The sequence below is a fragment of the Montipora foliosa genome, unplaced genomic scaffold (genome assembly GCF_036669935.1).
Source record: "Montipora foliosa isolate CH-2021 unplaced genomic scaffold, ASM3666993v2 scaffold_420, whole genome shotgun sequence".
Lineage (NCBI taxonomy): Eukaryota > Metazoa > Cnidaria > Anthozoa > Scleractinia > Acroporidae > Montipora > Montipora foliosa.
In genome coordinates this window covers 690,156-704,371 of record NW_027179724.1, presented here as the reverse complement: position 1 = coordinate 704,371, position 14,216 = coordinate 690,156, and the positions used below count along the sequence as shown (strand labels likewise).

The window sequence follows — 14,216 nt, the reverse complement described above, 5'->3', positions numbered from 1 at the left end:
TATTAAATATTCAACATGGCCACTGCACGAACTGCTTCAATTGTTGCCTACTCACATGCCTTATGGCGCATGCTCTGTTGACAACCTGGACACTAGAACGAAGACGGGCAAATTCGATTTGAATATGTTACTTGTAGACTTGAAAATCTTTGAATCCGCAGAGAAGAAGTCGCAAAAATATCCGAGTGGAGTGCAAGTCCATACATCCACCAATTTAGCACTAAGCCCTCAGCGTACAATGCTAAACAGGTGAAATAATCACACATGAGTCACAATGATCATGCCTTTACTGAGCTGTTGTTCCATATAAATCAAAACATGGTTTCAAGGTCTGGTCCTATTAATTAAAGTGTAGAGGACATGGTACTTCTAGGGTACGGATGGTTGCCAGGAACTCACACCCCCTTTTGGCACTATTAAAGCAGCCAAAGATGTTGGAAAGACAGTCAATGGTTGGTCAGCTACCATGTAAGTAAGGCTAGCACAACACCCATTGCCAATCATTGCAGCTATGGTTATCCAAATAGTTAATTATCTTGGTGCAAAAAGTGAGATAACAATATGGTCTGCTCACCTGGATGAGTCGAAGAAGGGATTTACAAAACACAATGTAATTTTCACCATATATTTCCCTGAAAGAAACATACACAGTAAGTTAGAAAGCTTTGTTGAACGACCAGCTCTAAGAGACTACGTAGTCTCGTTGGTAATTGTTTCACAGATTTATATTCCTAGTCATCTGACAATTCAGTCTTTGTCTCGACACACAGTCAACCATTACAAAAAAAATTGCATAGATTAGGGTGATCATGCAGTAGTAGCGACATATGACATAAACCTCTGCCAATTAAAAAACAACATCCTGTTAATCACCTGTCTTGAGAAATTATGCTAATTGGCAAATCTTCCCTGTCATTATTGTTAAATAATAACCTTTGCTTCATTTTGAGGATTGTTCAACAGTACTATATTTACTTAGCCTTTGGTAAAGGATTGTTAAACAGTACTTAGCAGATAAGCCATACTCACTCTTCCTCCTCCTTAATAATGCCTCCACTCTCTGAAGGCATGGACGAGCCCCGGCGGGAATGACCTAGCAACAATAATAATATTATTATATTGAACCAAACTATACTTTATCCAGCATTTGATAAATCACTAGTGGATCAGCTACAGCTTGAGCTGTGAAAACATAAAGATTATGCAAACTGTCCAAAGTCCTCTGGCCAATCAGAGGAGACAATGACTTGAGCCAATCATAAATTAATAATTTATGACGACAATGCATGGAAAAGACTTGCAATCAGTCCTAAGCGGGGTAAAATACTTTTGACTACGTGACATGATTATTAATTTTGCATTTCATGGCTCTTTTTGGCTGAACAAAACAATTATTGCAAAATTACTCTTCCATACTCCATCAAAAACCGTTCTTCAAGGTATATGATCACTAATTCTCGATATCAGAGATACAGAAGAAGCCAGGATAGAATTATCACTCATAATGCAATCAAAATGCGAGGAGAAGAAATACAAGTTCTACAAAAAAAGTGTGAAAAGATTAACAGAGAGATAGGACTCCTCAAAAATAGCAATCAGTTTACCGTGCTCTGATTTGGATGGAGCCCGACATAACCTGAAAACAAACCAGAACAGTATTTTTTCATTTTTTGCATAAAAGGGATTTATTTTCAAAAAGTACATTAAAATTTGATCTCTGTAAGCACAAGGTGCTCATCAAGATAACATATTTATTTATTAATTCTACAATAAGGATTTAAGAAAATCCATAAACACGATCTAACAGAGTACAGAAAATCAGCAAAACGTGAAAAATGGTAAATTAATAAAGAAATGAAAATAGTTCAACTGTATATGCCATTTAAAAAACAATGAATTACTTTCTTAATTGTTAGAAGCAATGGGTCATTCTTTACATAATAAGTGTGCAGTGAAGGCTATTAAACTAAATACCTTTTCAGGCAAAAATGTAAAGCTCCATATTAGTTATGGACCAGCATAGAGAGTAAGAATTTTGCAAATAGAGTCAATAAGGTACAAGTCAACATACTCTTTCCTTTTGCCAGTTCCTTTTCTTGTGGGAGTATTCACACCACCTATTAGGGCATGAAATAAACCATAAGTTGACATTACCCATTACATGCAGACACACTCGTATCTGAGCTTACTGGCTGCTGCAAGCACTTTGTTTAATAGGTGGTTTTCATGTTATGTTATCACTACCATGTTGGTGGATGAAAAAAAAAAGATCTGTCATTAGCTTCTTTGTTCCTCTACCAGCATTTGTACAATGCACCCAATTGTGACATGAAAGGAAGAGGTTTACATGTACATCGAAGGGAAAAAAAACACAAAATAGGGAGCAACAGTTTTGTGAGCAAAGCCAACTTTACTACGCTTAAGGTGGCTCAAACCACTTTCAACACTTGAAAGAAACGTGATTACTGTATATAAGAGAGAATACTCACTAGCTTCTTGAGTCCTCTCCAAATTTCCCAAGGATTTTTCTCCTGTTTTCCAAAACACATTCAAGTGATGTTGAAGTTGTCAGAAGAGAAAATCAAGGGGACACTTCATCAGGCTATAAATTTTGAAATTGATGTGAATCTCACTTAATTCTACCCCAAGCTTCTTCCTTTTTGGTCTGGGCACCTAGTGTATTTTCTGTCTGATACGGTCTAATCAAAAACCAAATCTGTTTATTTATGATGATTAGTTCAAACTTTAGTTTACTAATTTAAGTAATTTCATATGATTGTTCTTTTCATTCCATTCCATTGGTAGAAAAAGTTTTGGAGGACTTATGCACTATAACACATTGGTTGAATGGACCAGGCAGGGATGATTCAATCGGTGAGAATATGTCTTTGGAAAACATTTGAATGCTGTTAACAGTAGACTGCATGTTGAAACCTATTGCCTACCTATTTCTGGTTCAGATGTTCTTTTATGGAGGAAAAGATAACTGGAGAGAGCGAGACTTTGTGCATTCAATAGTCTGTAGCAAGGACAGAAAAGTTTGAGAAAGTTTTGTTTGTTTGAATACAGCAGTATGATTTCATAGTGACTATTTGCAACAGTATGCCATATCATAAAATGGTTGACCTTCCAGTTTTTTTAAAATTTATTTTATTATAAGTTATTATCATGCATGAACTAAAAATAATTAACAATTATTCCATGAGCGCACATTGGATATGAGATGATAGCTAGCCAATGAGGCGCGTAGCGCCGAGTTGGCTATAATCATCTCATATCCAACAAGCACGAGTGGAATAATTGTTTTATTAAAAAGCCCCCAAAATATAGAAAACTAGACTACAATAAAAATAGAAAGGCCCAAAAAATCACGCATATGCTTGCCATGTTTGTAGATCATGGTATAATGGCTCATAACCCATGATGGCTTAGCCAATCAAAACTCTCCAATTGCATTATCCAATGATCCAGTTTTTAACAATCATGATTAGAATGAGGATAAATGGTATCCTTCAGAGTTACTGTTACTCGGCTTGCTTAATCTTATGTCTTAAAATGTCTACTTTTTTTGCAGATTTTGTGAGTGTGTATGCACAAATTCGGTCAAATGCTCTTGTGAGGTCTCTTCAAGGGTGAGTTTTAAAGTCTTGCAGGTACAAAATTAAGTGTTGCATGTGACTCTAATGGTTGAAGAGAAATTCTAGACAAACTCTGATGGTCAGTCATATTGTGACAAGAGAGCAAAAAAATATTTGGTGCCATAGTTATGCACCACTATCCTGTATTATAATTAGCTACCTTTAATGGGCCAGCTTCAGTAGCATGCCACACTTTCCACATTTCCACTCAATGGCATTTCAGATACATGATTGTATGGCAGCTTTTTCAGAAATATTTGAAATGGCAAAAATATTGTTATTAGCATGAGGTCAAGCTTGCCAAATTATATTATTTCAACTTTCTGATCTTGCGTCCTTCTTTACATCATTATTATAAATTACCTTTATTGCTTCTTGCGTCACTAAAGAAATATGAAATGAGTCAAGGACTGTTAACTGTAAGCATTAATATTGCTGCTTCTTCAGTAGAGTTTAAAATTGCATCATTGCATAAATTTTTCATTGATCTCTTCATTTATTCTTTTTTTCCCTCCTTTTTGTTTTTGTTTTTTGTAGGTTGAAAGATGTAAGTTTGATCATATCATGAACATCAGTCATAGCAATAAATTGACTATTAATAATAAGAATATTGTCATCATAATTGTCATTGCAATAATTATTATTAGAAGCTGAAGCACTATAAGATGAATTCAAATTAGAAGAAAACGTATTATTTAGAGGGAAAAAGAAGAGAAAGCAAACTAAAGGAGAATCTTCTGAAACAGTGTAGGAGAATACTAAACTTTAAACTTCAAAAAGGTATTAATAATTCATGAGCAAAACAACCTACCAGTTCCAGGTCACCGAAAAAAAGAGACAGCTTCTATTATAATTATATTAAGCATACTAATAGTAAGTGCTTACTGTAGCTTGTTGTTCTTGTCCTCGTAATTTGAATCTTTGTGTGGACTCCAGAGGGACACCCTTTTTGTGGAATGTTTTAAAAGGAGTTCAATAAAGTCATATGTCATGTTTTGTCAGGTCTAATTGGTTTTGCCTCTTGGTTTAAAACCCACTAAAACACTCAAGCTCATTTATTAAACAGTACATAATGTCATCCGAGAATCAAACAAGGTATGTAATGACTATCAATTTAATAGTATTATTTTATAGCTTTGATATCAAAGTGGGGAAACTGTTTAATTGACCAGATTATTGGGCCAAGCTTTACAGTCAAACCAAGTGAAGCGTACCCCTTAAGATTGCATTAATGAAGTGATTATTTGAAACTTGAACCCGCTAGTCGTTTCAAGAATGCAATAATGAATTGATTATTCGAATATTGAACTCGCTCGCTCGATCCAAGAATACGGCTAAATTCGCTAACGGCTTCCGTTTTCGAAAAATCAATTCACTGTTGCGACTAGTAGGTTTCAAACCTACTAGTCTTTTCTAGAATGCAATACTGAATCGATTTTTCGGAAACGGAACCCGTTAGCAGTATTCTTGGATCGAACGAGCGAGTTCAATATTCGAATAATCAATTCATTATTGCATTCTTGAAACGACTAGCGGGTTCAAGTTTCAAATAATCAGTTCATTAATGCAATCTTGAGGGGTACGCTTCACTTGGTTTGACTGTAATGCAGTAATTGCCCAAAAGGTATTATAATTTTAGTAAATGCATGAGCGGGCGGAATTCTACGAATCTGCTGAATGTGGCCGACAATGAAAACCCAATTCCACATGTCATCTATGTGAATGTACAGATATAAAGGAAAGTATCTATCCCAATTTAATTCTGAAGTAAGTCTCTCTTGTTTTTTGTTTTTTTCAGTCTTTTTATATAAAAGCCAAATCTGGTCCAGGTTAGTGCTATGCATTTAGACTATTAATTTTTAAAATACACAAAACTCTTGTGTTACAGTATTTGCTATTAGGATTTTTTAATGGCATTCATGAAGATGACTAGTGTCTAGCTGTAGGTATGGCTTTGATTGGGGAGTTCTCATTGAGTTTGTATTATTCATTGAACATCACCAGTTACCTAAGACTGTGAAGTTAATAAAAAATTAATGTTCTTACTACTCTCAATAAACCTATTTTTTTAAGAAATTGTGAGAAAATTTGTTTAGCTCTGTCAACACCAGCAAGTTTTATGTGAGAATTTTCATGAGCCAGTTCTTTAATTTGTGGTACTTGAATGTGTGTGAGGAAATTTCCTGCATAAAATAAAATCTACAGTAATTGAAAATGTGTACATGTAATCTTGTTAGGTGAGGAGCTACCAGTAATAGAAAGATCACTAGATTTGCATAAGGGATCTTTGTACAAAAATCCTTCATTGTCCAAGGAAGGAACAGCAAGGAGTCCAAGGATCAGCACTAAAGTGTAACCTTAACTGATTGACTTCTGACTTCCCCCACCTTGAAGAAAAAATCATGTGGCATTGGATAGAGTAAAATCTATTGAGTCTTGCTCCTAGGGGTCAATGAATTAACCCTTTCACCCCTGAGGGGCTCCCCACTGACGAGTAAAATCGTCTGGCGTTAGACAGAGTAAAATCTATAAGTGCCACTCTTAGGAGGGAAAGGGTTAAGGTGACTCAAACCAGTTTCAACACTTTCAAGAGACCTTGTTATTAGAAGAAGTGACACTACAACACTTTATCACATAACAGCAATGGTACCATGTGAAATGTCAATTATTATTGCCGAACAAGATGCAGTCATTTTTGTGACATAACAAGTTACCATGGGAATAGGAAAGCCTTGCAAAAACACCCCAATAAGTCTATATTTTGGCTTTACAAAATGTAGTTGCTCATATCTGAAGGATGAACTCAGTGACCCCAATTTTTTATTGCACAAAAGTAAATCAGCATGCCAAGATGAAACTCTCTGCAAAGTTGAAAAAATTTCCGTGCAGGTCTGTTATCTAACCTCAAATTAAAAGGGGCATATAACATCTGTCGAAATTCCTTTTCCAGTGAATCACGCCCATAGTCACGCAATGAAGTCTACAATACAGAATCATAATATATCTTAGGGCACTTTCCTTTTGTCAAAACTGGCCGGCCAGACCCGGCATTTTGCAAACAAAATGCAACAATTTGAAGGAACACTTGCACCATAATCCCTCACATTCTTATGGAAAAGTATATACATTGTATCATCCTCGAGGTTTGTTAATTTGAAGGTGTTGTACGTAGAGTTGTTCCTCCCAAATGCCCGGTCTGGCCAGTCAGTTCTGTCAAATGGAAAGCCCCCTTACATAAGGTTACCCTGCAAGCAGTTGGTTTCTCCAACGCTTCCCCAGAGAGTCAAACCACTGCGAGCAACCGTTAGATTTTCCATCAAGCATGTGCAAAGTACGTTAGACCCACCTGATGCATTTTGCGGCAAAATATGGAATTTGTCACTTTGATCACGACATAGCAGGCTTGCCCAAATGCAGCAGTTATGTAGCTGAATGCATGTGCAAGCGCCAAAACAAGTTTACTAATATAACTTGTTTTACATGTACCTGTTCAAATTTAATTTATTCATCCTTGGTGCTGCACGCAGCGGTTTTTCTCTCGGGAAGCATAGAAGAAACTAACTGCTCACAGGGTATATAAGATGAGTGATCATGAAAAAAATAATTGAAAGTCTGCCCAAGCATAAAACAGAAATGTTCTTAACAGGAAGTTATAGTATGTAACAATGTTGAAAGTTCATTAAATGGGGAAAAAAATGGAACAATGTTCAAATATGAGCTAAAAAAATTGATCACTTCAAAGTAAGGAACGAATGGTGATTACCGGTACAACTCAACACTGCCTGGATCTCTTAAAAATTCTTACAGAAAAAAGGTTATGAAAAGTAAACAAATGCAACCACAGAGTGGTAAAAACAAAATTTAATATAAGGCAAAACGTGGAGGAATGCAGGAAACCCGCATAACAATGGAAATATCCAGACGATAATCCAAATAATTATAAAGTTTAAAAAACTTTAGAACAATTGTCCAAATCTTACACCTAGCACAAACCCACTCACTTACTAACGAAATCCTGAAATCAAAAATCAAGTAATTAATTCCAGCACCACAGGTAACCTATGCGCAAGGAAGTGATTGCCAAGATTAGTGCCGCTGCTGGCCTGTTGGTTTGCAGCAATAAAAAAATGGCGAAAACAATGACAAGCAGGGTTCAAGAATAATATTAAAACCTGGAAGTCACCTTCAATTGGAAGAAGATGAGCACTCTTAAATTGTTTAATACCACTGCTGTTTCCCCTTAATTATTGTTAATTGCATTAACATCATCAAAAATGTACATGTAAGACACTGACCAGGTTGGAAAGCTCCATGCAGCTGGGATTGTTTTGATTAAAAAACTCAATTGCATCCAACACTCTTTCTAAGTTCTTGATATAATTTATGTATACAGCTGGCCTGTTGGTCTATATGAAAGAATAACACATATTAGATATGTATAAACTAAATCAGTGGATAGCGTTGAACATGCACGCTACTCACCTCCAAGCAATTCGCGCGAAATTTGTGCCTGAAAATGTTGTAATCTTTGCAGGAAAAAATGAGTTAAAATCATCTTTTTGCACTACATTATCTCACTGTTTTATTATACATACATACTAAAACAACTATTCACCTCAGTGTCGGTGGCTAGTGGTGGATATTTACCTCATCGCTTTGCAGCCTGTTAAATATGCACCACTAGCCACCTCCACTTCAGTGAATAGTTGTTAAATAGTGCAAGTTCTTCACTATCATAATTGAAGAGACTTCAAGTTATAATGAAAGTACACTGTAGTTTAACGGGATTCAAGTGTAAAATAGAAAAAATCAGATGTCTCAGTGACACTGCATGCATAAGATACACTGTGTACAATTTCAATTTTTTATCATTACTCACGCATCTCGAATGACATGTTCAACGTTTGCATAAACATGGTGATAACTAATGACATGATCTAATCCAGCCAAAGATTTGTCAATATCTGGGTAGAGTTAAGAGATACAGAGTAATAAATTCATTGAGGGTGTATGAATACAAATTAATACTCTCAACCAGAACAAAAGGATAAGAGAGTAGGATAATTAATCACTTCAATTGCTGACTTCCATATAGACCTCTTTCATAATGGTGGCCAAATTAAAAAATATATTCAAAAAGACATCTGTTTTAATCTTAATAAGCCTTTCTAACCTGGCTACAATGAACACATGAGAGAAGTAGGTCTAATTAACATAAATACAAAAGAATGTAAAGGTAGTCGCCATTATTTTATGAAAGTGGTACTAGGTATTGTGTTTACAAAACCTAGTACCTTAGGCAAAAATGGTCACCGTGTTGAAACGACGTTTTGACACATAGCTGTGAACAACGGTGGTTTAGATGGCATCTCTTAATTTCACATTTCTGGAGACTGGAATGTTTAAGGCATGAAAAACAGTGCAATATGAACTGGCTTAACCCTCTTCCTCCATGCTTAACCCATTGACTCCCAGGGGTTCCCCATTGACGAGTAATGTGGCTAAATATCATTTAGGCTACGTTAGACTCGAACTAATGCAGTCAGCAGTTTCACCCTTTACAGTACGTGACCTGCAGGGTGGCCCTTTGGAGATTTGCAGGGCCTTTGTGTCATGTTGCCTTTCTCATGCATTGTTGCTTGTTGATCTTTGCAGATCAATTGCTCTCTGTTAGCGAATCTTTGCAGATTCTCGCCCCTTCCCGTCCCTCCCGCTTCCTTGGTGATCTCTACATGTAGGTAAGTATGGGTCAGGTAAGTTGTTTCCACTGATTACTCAGTGTGACAGTGCCAGTTAACGGCTGTGTGTGGGGGTGGTTCCCGCTTCCAGGGTTGCCATTGGACTACCTCCCCTTTGGCTTATGGCTTCTGCTCCCTGCTAACCTTTTAGGCACCAGTTCCCAAGCACATCTATTTGTGATGAGTTTAAAAATCGTCTGGCATTAGACACAGTAAAATACTAAGTCTGGCCAGTTTAGGCCGGTTTGGACGTCAAAGGGTTAACAGCCCCATGAGTTTTCTTGATCAGCAGGGACCCAGGAATAGGGTTAATTCAGGTTATCAAAACTCTGACGGTAATACTATTGGCTGTTAAAAGATACTAGCTTGTCTCCTTTGCAAATCATCAGTTTCTCTGTGCACAGGAACAATGGTGTCCTCCAGCTTGTGTATCCGCACTTCAATCTTGGATAGAATTTCCAACTATTGTAGAAGACAATCATGGAATATTATTTTTATTTACTGGTATTAACAGACAAATTTCACTCTTGTAATATCTTTTAAACAGTTACTTTGCAGACTCTCAGTGAAAATGAGGATCAGATAAAAGCTGAAATAAAAGTGATGGTCTTACTCACCATATTCGTTGTAATTTAGTCTGTTTTTTCCAAGCCATCTTTGAGAAAATACAGTATCTTTTTCTCCTAAGGAAAAAAAGTCCAACTTGTGAATGCCGTGGATACATTATACTGTTAACTCCAGTCACTTCAAACACAGACAAACCCAAATCTATGAAAACACAAACTATAAACAGATATTTACTTTTCCAATTTATAGGGATTGGGTAGATTGTGTAAAGTATTATTCTTTCAATTTTATTTGCCTTGCAATTCTCTCTGATTTTTTATATTGTTGTCCCTCACCTCAAGTATGTTTGCCAACATCAACATTGTTCTTAATGTGCACCTTCCCAGCACACATAAGAATTTGGATAGATTAGTTTAATTTGGGGAGCAGGAAAGCACAGTGTGAGAGGATTTACCTCCCATGAATGTGGCCCAGGTTTGATTCCCAGACTTGGTGTATTGGTATTGGTGTATTGACCTCTCATAATGCATCAGTCAATTCCAGCAGTGTCCATTCCCCCCCCCCCCCTCCCCGGGCCAACCCCCGGGCATTAGCATTTTTTAAAAAAAATGGGCAAATTCGCCGGGGTGGGGACACAAGCTGTGTAAGTGCCCTGGGGTGGGGACGAAGAAAGAGGGCAAATGCCCCGCCCCAGGATCGTTGCCTTCCAATAGGTGCCTGTATTCGCAGGCTACTTTGTCTGTCAAGAATCAAGACATCTTAAATGATCTTTCATCGCATTTTACGCTCGCAAGATCTGTTTTGAAGATCGCATCATTTGAAATCGCAACCCTGGAGTGTTTCATATAACGCCGCTTTCATGAATTTAAAAATTGCTAGGCTAGTTTTGAATGCGAAATGCGAAGAAGTCGTGTTTACGCAGTCTTCACGTCAGTGATTGTTTTGTGATATTAGTTCACCTTGTTGCTTTTATATATTCATATGCTTACAGGTATAAATGAAGAAATACCTAAAATTGAGAAAACATACCTTTAAAAACATCCACAAGTATTTCGAGTCCGTGACGGACAAGCCAGTCTTTAACGAAGGCCGTGTCTTTTCCGATAAACGCTTCCATGTTAATTTGAAAACACGTGTGTCAAATGCCCGGGGTTCGCCCCGAGGTAGGCTAATGCCCAGCCCCCGGGCCGCAATAAAATTGCGAATGCCCCACCCCCAGGACTGACAACATCAGCAAATGCCCCACGGTTGCCCGGGGGGGATGGGCACCACTGGAATTGATTGATGCATAAAATGATAGCGATCTTCCCCTATGGCGGCAAATTATAACCAAAACAACTAGCTTGGTAGCCAAGCCATGCCACGAGCACGCGTTCGAGAAATGACCCGTTCAAGCGGAGGTCTTTGGTGACAGATCTTTGGTGCCTTATCCTGTGAAGCGTTTAACAGTTTACCTTGCATTCCCACGGGCAAGATTGAAAAGTCCATTCTCCTAACTAGTGCCATAGATTTATTTGTTTAGTCATGAGAATTTGGTGTTATATCAAGATCACACCTGTTGAGCTGAAAATTCTCTTCTCTGACCACAGGCAGCCCAAGCTTGGTATACCATTTATAGACCGTTGCATGGGAAAATACCTTTGTTTATAAATGCTAAAATAAGTTGTGAATGGAAATAAACTTCACCTACCTCTAAGCACTGTTGTTCTCGTCTTTTCTGTGCAATCGGAGGGCAAGTTGTGTCCGTTTTAGACGGGTTTATGGCTTACGAATATTTACGATCTCGTTAGTTGTCATTTCCTCTCATAAAGAGAAGAAAGGCTGGTGACTCACGGTGATCTCTTCCCACAAATTGCTCTCGCATCACAAAGCAACGAAATGCCCTAGTTATCACATCAACTCCACTCCGGGACTTTGGTGGATAAATGCCAAAAAATGTTCGGCTTTCTATAATCTTCCCATTCGTTCGGCTAGATGTGTGGCTACGGCCGTTATAGCTTGATGGCGATCGAGTTACATTCTACACTCTCATTGACCAAGTGTTTCAAATTGTCCAACGAGAGTGCAGAGTAATATGATCACCATCAAGCCCACTTCCTTCTCATAAGATTCTTGTAAGCTTAAAGAATAAGAAGTGCAAGTGTTAACGTGAAAGGAATGTGCAGGCGTAGGATCAAACAAGGTCAAAGCAAGTGAGAGTTAATAATTAAAGAACATTTGGTCAGCATCTATCACTAAGGTAGATCCACAATCGGCTCTTGAAGGTTTCTGGACTTGCGACCAGCACGACAGGATCTGGTAACCTAAGAGTTAAGAGCTAGGAGTTTTAAATACCATGCATTGACCGAATGCATAAATGGCGGCCAAAAATGTATCGTTTATGTGCTAATTAGACTCACTAGCCTGAGATATGTCCAGAAATGCACACAACAACAAAAATGGCAAAAATGAGAAAATGTTGGCGAATTTGGCAAATATGGCGAAAATGACAATTTTGCCACAATCGCCAATGAGGCAAAGCACAAAGCAGTGAAGGGGGCCCATAAAAGTTGGCGAAAGCAGCGAATTTGGCAAATATGGCGAAAATGACAATTTTGCCACAATCGCCAACGAGGCAAAGCCCAAAGCAGTGAAGGGGCCCCATAAAAGTTGGCGAATTTGGCAAATATGGCGAAAATGGGACCCTATAAAAGTTGGCGAAAGCGGCGAATTTGGCAAATGTGGCGAAAATGACAATTTTGCCACAATCGCCAACGAGGCAAAGCACAAAGCAGTGAAGGGGGCCCATAAAAGTTGGCGAAAGCGGCGAATTTGGCAAATATGGCAAAAATGACAATTTTGCCACAATCGCCAACGAGGCAAAGCCCAAAGCAGTGAAGGGGCCCCAAAAAAGTTGGAGAAAGCGGCGAATTTGGCAAATATGGCGAAAATGACAATTTTGCCACAATCGCCAACGAGGCAAAGCACAAAGCAGTGAAGGGGCCCCATAAAAGTTGGCGAATACGGCAAATTTGGCAAATATGGCGAAAATGACAATTTTGCCACAATCACCAAAGAGGCAAAGCACAAAGCAATGAAGCAGTGAGGGGGCCCATAAAAGTTGGCAAATGTGATGAACAAAAATTAGTGAAAAAAGAATTCGATCTCTAGTGCTGTTTCAAACGTTTGACCTCAAATTAGAAAAGTTCATTTCTTGAATTTTAATGATTTTAGAAAATTAATAACCAGCATAAAGAAGGGAAAGAGGAATTTGGCAAAATAGGGAGATATGGCAACGGGACGTGGCTCCAAATAACAAAGGCATGGCAAGGTTGTCATTTGTGACTGCGGTGGAACAATTTAATTACTGACATATGTAACTATTCAATTACAGACATACATAACTATTCAATTCCCACCCTGGTCAGAGTTTTTCTCTGTCCTTGTGTGGGCCCAGTTCCATCAGTAGGGCTAACGCTCACATGGTTCATATGGGATAGAAATCTATCACTTCACGTTACACTACACTCTCTTCAGTTAATTCTGACATATATAACTGCCTCGTACTCTGACAATTCATGTAAGAATGACTTCACCAACGGTTACTAAGAGTTTCAAAGCAGTTATGTGAATCTTACCAATGTCCGCTTGCAAGGAATTAGATTCAATAAGCCACACACAAAATATGTCCTTGTCGTATGATCCATTACTTCAAAGTAAGCATTGCGTGAAGATGCATGTCGTGCCTGTGAATTTTATAGCAGCTTTTCACGAATCATGCCATCAGTCGAAATTGAAATCCTTTTACCATAACTGTAGAAGAATGTCGACACCCAGTAGAACAGAAGTTGCAAAATTAAAATTCTCCACAAGACGAAAAACATTTCCTGAATTGTGATCCGCCGGAAAGACCGAAGCGTGCTTTTAGACGCCATCTTATGAAATTGACATATAGGTCGTGTTAGGTCACTGTAGTGTAACCTCTAACTGAGCCCCAAGTCTCCTCGTTCGTCGTCTGAGTGAGATGGCACTGCTGAGGGTGAATCACCGATGTAATAATGACAAGAATTGTAATATTATCATATAGTGGTGTGAATTGCTTTTTTTAAAGACGATCTCGTGAAAATAGTAGTTAACGGAACCGCAAAATGAAAGTTAAAATTTAACGAGAGCGCTTAGGCCTAATCAGGGGCACCCAACGTCAATTATATCTGTTCGGAAGACGATTTGAGATCGGCAGGTATTTTTTGCAGGTTGCAGGTTGCAGGTTGCAGGTTGAAATTTACTGTGACTG

The 14,216-nt window shown here is 38.1% G+C and overlaps 1 protein-coding gene across 1 annotated transcript in view; it reads right to left on the bottom strand.

The window, feature by feature from the left end:
- LOC137988528 (exocyst complex component 7-like) overlaps positions 1–13,844 on the bottom strand; it is a 44,891-nt gene extending 31,047 nt beyond the window's left edge. Inside the window, exons 1-13 of the mRNA XM_068834531.1 lie at positions 13,561–13,844; positions 9,994–10,059; positions 9,739–9,838; positions 8,518–8,602; positions 7,934–8,044; positions 6,542–6,618; positions 4,524–4,583; positions 2,946–3,019; positions 2,490–2,531; positions 2,072–2,117; positions 1,605–1,636; positions 1,030–1,093; positions 575–632 (exon numbers count right to left, since the gene is read on the bottom strand). Coding sequence (XP_068690632.1) covers positions 575–632; positions 1,030–1,093; positions 1,605–1,636; positions 2,072–2,117; positions 2,490–2,531; positions 2,946–3,019; positions 4,524–4,583; positions 6,542–6,618; positions 7,934–7,951 — 471 coding nt within the window. The 5' untranslated portion in view covers positions 7,952–8,044; positions 8,518–8,602; positions 9,739–9,838; positions 9,994–10,059; positions 13,561–13,844. The remainder of the gene's footprint in view (positions 1–574; positions 633–1,029; positions 1,094–1,604; positions 1,637–2,071; positions 2,118–2,489; positions 2,532–2,945; positions 3,020–4,523; positions 4,584–6,541; positions 6,619–7,933; positions 8,045–8,517; positions 8,603–9,738; positions 9,839–9,993; positions 10,060–13,560) is intronic.
- Positions 13,845–14,216: the final 372 nt, after the last annotated feature.